General features: G+C 42.2%; 1 protein-coding gene across 1 annotated transcript; it reads right to left on the bottom strand.

Annotated features, from left to right (window-relative positions):
• Positions 1-272: 272 nt before the first annotated feature.
• Positions 273-3,025, bottom strand: LOC124657967. Its single transcript, XM_047196426.1, has 12 exons — positions 2,949-3,025; positions 2,797-2,854; positions 2,585-2,692; positions 2,376-2,456; positions 2,142-2,257; positions 1,947-2,048; positions 1,748-1,864; positions 1,376-1,442; positions 1,017-1,070; positions 833-907; positions 416-445; positions 273-332 (listed from the first exon to the last, which is right to left on the bottom strand). The coding sequence occupies exons 1-12, from the start codon at positions 3,023-3,025 to the stop codon at positions 273-275; spliced, it is 945 nt and encodes a 314-aa protein (XP_047052382.1).
• Between the last annotated feature and the right edge of the window lie 3,180 nt (positions 3,026-6,205).

Here is a 6,205-nt window from a genome sequence, read left to right as displayed (position 1 = left end):
TCTGTAAAGTAAACAAATAACGAATATACACTAAGACCTGAAGCTGTTAATGTTAAGCATCTCATCCTTCCCAGTCTCTTCGTGAAAAAGCTAAAACCTTTTTATTTCTTTAGTCACTTACATCTGTTTATGTAGTATCCTCATGTAATTAGTAATTAACTTAAGCTTGCTTAGGGTTGGGGAAGATGATATGGTCGTAGAGTTGGCTAGTTCCTTGTCAGCGTTGGAGATTCTGGAGTAAAAGTCTTGCATCTCCTTGTATTGCCGCATGCTCACCTGCCGGCGGCAGAACAGCCACACAAAACATTCTCATTAGGCCTAGCAAAATTACTCTTCTCATATAAATATGTTATGTTAATTCAGTATTATTGATTGTTAATGATTTGGGTATGTAGAGAAGAAAGATATCTGCTACCTTAGCATTACTTCCTTGCTTTTCTTTGCCCTGTAAAGAGAAACACATACCGAAAAAAGAACTTTGTAAGTCACAAGGATCATATATAAAAGGGAGGTACACTACATCGGTAGTATGATCATAGCTCATAGAACTTGTTGAATCGACTTGTTTCCATTCAACGGAAAAAAATATTATCACCACTAGGAGAAAATATTTCCATCGCACATAATTTTATTCAATCTATATGCTCAGGAAGTAATGTTTCCATCGTTTTCTTATGTTCCATGTGTAGAAAAAAATACTGCGATGATGTGATTTTTATGTTTCTACGGTCTCATACTATGATAGACAGAGTTGGACTACTGAATTACAATAGTTTTTTTGTTTAAATGATCGCAAGGCATTATTCATGTAGGGCACCAGATGATTAGTTACCTGTCCTCTGAGCGTCGGAACTCCATGATGGACCACAAATTGAGCATCTACGATGCCAATCTGCTCTTCAGGAAACTGCCGATTCAAAAGAGAGGGGAAATGGAGAAGTTGTCAAGTATGCACAGTTTCTTACGTTGTTCAGTAAAACGTATACAGTTCTTCTCGTATGTTAGACTATACTTACATCGACGCATCTCCAGAAATTGAAGTCTAGGCCCCATCCATGGACCAGGTCATTCTGGAATTGAATCAGCTTCTTCTTTTCAGCTCAGACAAATGTCATGTAAGTACTAGCACCTAATCATTAACTATTCCTTCGGTCCAGAAATACAAGTGTTTATATTTTGGTTAGAAATATAATTTCATATTGACTAATCAAACTCAAACTTAACTTGAAACAGTGTACTTTAATTTTACTTCTTACATTCAAACTTGACCATAAGTTATTTCTACAATATTAGTGCCTTTGAGTAAGAATTCAATGATATCAATTTCATGTCAAATAATGTACATATAACTGGATTATTTCTGACAAATACCGACCTGGATCATATGCCACACGCATTTCCAAGCATCCCTGGAGAAAACCGGTGCCATCACCTCCACGAACCTGCATCTCAATTCCAGCAGATCCTCCAGATCATAGCAAACTAAAAAGTGACATTGAGGTGACAAAAGAATTTGGTTACCCGCTGCACGGTTGCCAGTGCACGGTGGAGCAGTTCTCCCCTGTGTCTGTCCTGTTCATGCCAAAACAACCCCATTTTCTCTTGTTAATTAATTATTTGTCACAGGTTAAATACGTTCAATATATCTAACTATCTATACACATAGGTACATATAATCTCTTCTTCAGATTTTGTTTACAAGAATTTTATCTATAATTGCATCATCATGGATCCTGCATGTGCTTACTTGTGCATCTCGCTGGCGTCTCTTTTGACAGTGACATGGTAAAGCTTCTTTCCCTTGGTCACGTCCAGCCCCGGCTGCGAGATTCCCAACCCATGCGTCTTCACAATGTTGATGTACCTGCAACCACAACTTGTCCATGATCAGATTCAGAGGTTTAGAATTCAGAGCAAGCAACAAAATAGGCATTGGTGGATCATACGCTTCTGCGGTGAAATTCTCGACACCAAGGTCCTCGTCCCACAAGAAGACGTAGTCGTACGGCGCAACGATGCTTGGGTGCAAGAACCTCTTGGCGAACCACCTTCATCATTCCAGGTCAAAATCTGAAGATTGTCATGGCATATTTGGTGGAGTTGAAAGTCTTGGAGATAAACAATTCTGTCACCGTTCTCACCATTTGGTTTGCTTCCTGGCACTAATGTGAATAGCCTCCTTTGACCACTTGAACTCGTCCCACTCCGTCATGCGACCGTCGTAGTGGAACAGCACAACGTCGAAGTTGTTGGAGAACTATAGTGTATACAATTGTCATTTGATAGGATCATCGAGTTTACATGTGACACCGAAGTCTAATACCTGGTCACACTATATTATGATCAAAGTTCAGAAACAACTTCTTGATTCTTACCTTGTGGACGGTTGCATCGACATTGACTCTCTCGGTGTATCCTACCGCCAGCGCCAGGAGGTACTTGCGAGTCTCCGTGTCCTACACATTGCACACCGGAACAAGTTTTTCAAGCAATCAAATGGAAGATGAAACAAAAAAAGACTGGGTATTTATTCAAATTAATGTAAGGTGCAATGCAACGAGTTCAGGGCCAGGCAAATCAAGACCTCGCTTGGGGACCCCCAGAGCCGACGCAGGTGAAGATCGGACTCCGACACCACAATCCCTGGTGGTAGCCTTTCTGCACCTTGAGGGTTTCTTGCAATCTTCACAATCTGCAAACATCGAGTGTTTCACTTTCATTCATACTACAATGATGACCATCTAGCTGGGGCCGAAACTGAATCATTCAGAAAGTTCAGAAGTGCACGTAATGTACCCCTGAAGTGGCATTTGGCGTGGTGCTGTTGTCACTGAATCCGGAGTTTGCAGCACCGCTACCACGCCAAGGCAGTGTGCGACACTGAAGCTGCATGGATCAATATATCTTATCTGAGATCTCGCCGGCTTATGGTTGGTAAAAGCCAATACCCAAAACCTTTCTCTTTCTCTACCTTCGGTGCGATCGCAACAGGGAAAGTAAGGCCGATGAAGAACCCGAACGTCATCGCCGCCGATAACGCCATCAGAAACGGGGTTAATTTCATCCTGTCTATCTATATATACTCACCGCGATAAATCAAGAAAAGAACACAAAGACCGATTCTGCAGAAAGAATCAACGACGACAACGCAAATACTTACAAGATCGATGACGACTTGTCCTTATGTTGGTGACACGCACAAAGAATGGAGAACTAGCCAATGTGTACGCGCTGCACTACAATGTCCGAGGTTTATAACGTAGTGTATAAACTGAATCTGAATCTAAAGGAGGAGCAGAGGTTGAGATGCAGACCATTTTTTGTTTTGTTTTTGCAAGGGGATGGAGGACATTTCAATGGAAGCAAATCGTAAGCTAGCTGGAGGACATCAATGCTTGATCGCACCCTTCTGATTTGGAACTCGGTCAATCGACAAAATCTCCTCGTTAACCCGTGTATTTATGTGTGGGCACCGAGGTTTTTTCCTTTGATTGCTCTTAGGCATGCATGGCGTACCGTCTATATATATTGGTGTACGTACGTTCACAAAAATAAAAGTCCAGTCAACGTACAATGACACTTTCGTTGTTAGAAAGCCTATTTGATTGATCTAAAAAAAGCCTATTTGATTAACATGATTCAAAAATTACAAACTTTGTACTAACAATACAACAGTTAAGAGCGGATCTAGGATCCTCCCAAACCCCGGGCTAACATTGAACTAAGGTCACAATTTGTCCCTTTTTTTTTTGTCTATATGTGGGTCAAGTGCATGACACAAAATTAGGCCCTTTTCTCTGCCTGTGTGTTTGCGTCGACCCCCGTTCGAACCGTGCAACGCAAATTATTAGTTTTTATATAGAAACAACCCATAGCCGTTCTTGCTCCAGCCCAGATCGCGCCACCGAAGAGGAGTTGGTTGTGCCGTTCAAGAGCTGGGCGGAGTTGGTAGTACTTGCAGGGCTGTGACATGTATATCTTGGAGAGGGAGGTGCTGACCCTGTTCTGAAATTTCACACTCAGCTCGATGTTGATTTGTGTGGTTTCTTCCAGAGTTTGGGTGCAAGTACGGATTTTAGACGAGCTTGCGTTTCTGATACCACTTCAGACGAGGTTGGTGCGAGCTCGGATACTATCGGCTAGAAGACGCTGATCGGTGTTTCTGAGGCAAGCAATGAGAATCATGATGAGGTTACCAAATATGCTTCTTTTCAATGCATGTTATCGTGGTTCTGGGCTCCAAGTAAGAGCGGGTATTTTTTACCCGCGGATACCCATTTACCCTGCCGGGTGATGGGTATGGGAAAAACTTATACCCGTTGACGGGTATGAGTACGAATGATGGGTAAGATTAAACACGACGAGTGCAGGGAATGAGATGACTCTACCTGTACCCATACCCTACGGGTGCCATCCCTAAACATGCAAGGCAATCCAAAACTTACCCGCTTAAGTCCCGCTTGGATTGTTTATAGATAAAAAGAGCTATAAAGATTTCAGGAAATCCTAGATTTTCACGTGAAGGCTAAATCAAGTTACGCCACAAAGACAAACGCAGCTCCCAATTTACATGGAGCTCTTTAGTTTTCCTTGTAGAAGTGTACTCATACAGTGGAGCAGATTTCAACGCGATTAGCTTTATATAAATACAAACCTTACTCCGTACAAATAGTTGAGTCTGCTTTAAAAAAATAAATATAGTATGCTCGCTCGCTATCTAGAAGTCGGTACTTTTGAGTTAGAAGATGTAGGATATAAGTTATATATAAAGTTACATAAATTCAATTCGGTACACGAGAGCATATGCTCCTGCCACCGGAAAAATTATTTTGAAATGTCAAAAAATTTGAACAAAAAATTTCGCGCTTACGTATCGACATTATACGTGCACACATTTAATTTTGCGAAAAAATGACATTTTTGTAACTTGTGTGAAAAAGACAAAAAAAAAATGTCAGGTACGCAACCTTTTTTCACACCAAAAATTGTCTAGTTTACACATGACACTAGAAATGTCGGTTTTCCGTGGAACCATTTTGTATATCGCGCCACTGCTGGCAGTCATGGTGCGCCACTGCTGGCAGTCTTACGGCACCACCTCCCACCAAACACTCTTCCACCACCACCTCCCACCAAATCTGGATCTGGTCGTGTTGCCCCTCCTTCCCACCTCATTTTCACCTCTTCATTCACCAAAATTAAGTTGGTAAACTTAATTTTCTTCATAGGTAAGTAATGGTGAAGCTTTCTTAGCTCAATACCCTACTCAATCTCAACTTTTTACCTCATCCAACACTCTAGGTCTCGCCGTATCGGTAACTTTGTTGGTTTTATGCTTTGTGTGTGACCGGTTCCGATCGTCTTGCACACACGTCACGTACACGTGTGTGTGCACATATGTTATGTGCGAAGCTCGATGATCATGTGTTGTGCGCATGCGCGAAAAGCGTCACGTGCATGTGTGTTGTATGCGAAGCCTCCGGATCCACATGTGTTGTATATGCGAAGCCTCCACACATGTGTTGCATGTGTTTTTGTTTGCAGGGATTTGAAATGCGATGGAGTTGCCAATATTTTGCCGAAATGTTGATTCATTTCCGTTTCGGCGAATGTTGGGCATACTACGTATATACATGTCCTATTTTTAGGGAAGGTCATGCCAAAATTTTCTTTTGGTATGCTAAGATATCCATTTTCTCTATATCCGCGGGCGACCATGAGTCCGCATGATGAGCGAAGGCGTTGTGGCTAGGTTTTTGAAAGCCGCGACAAGCTGAGATGATTAGAAATAACCAAAAGGAGATAAGATGTACGTAGTCGAAGATGCAAGCTGACGAGCCTTATGGACCCTAAAGCCGATATGGTGCGGGACCACCTTCTCATGCGTGGTTTCATGGATGGCTATCGGTGGGAAGGCGACGAAGATGATTATGAATTTGTCCATGTTATTTCAACAAGAAATAAGGAAGGAGGTGATCAGGATGTAGAAGATCTCGGATATGATCAGGATGTAGAAGATCCCGGAGATGATCATGATCACAATGTAGGAGATCCTGGACCTGATCATGAAGAAGATCAAGATGGAGGTCATCATGACGATCATGAAGATGAAGACGATGGACCATCATCGATGGACTGGGTGCAGGACCCTTATCTTCAAGTGCTGCTTCTCAAGCAGACGAGTAACGCAAGAGCTGCCGCCCGA

The sequence above is a fragment of the Lolium rigidum genome, chromosome 1 (assembly GCF_022539505.1).
Source record: "Lolium rigidum isolate FL_2022 chromosome 1, APGP_CSIRO_Lrig_0.1, whole genome shotgun sequence".
NCBI lineage: Eukaryota > Viridiplantae > Streptophyta > Magnoliopsida > Poales > Poaceae > Lolium > Lolium rigidum.
The sequence above is the reverse complement of the archived record's forward strand: the minus strand, read 5'-3'. Positions and strand labels throughout refer to the sequence as shown.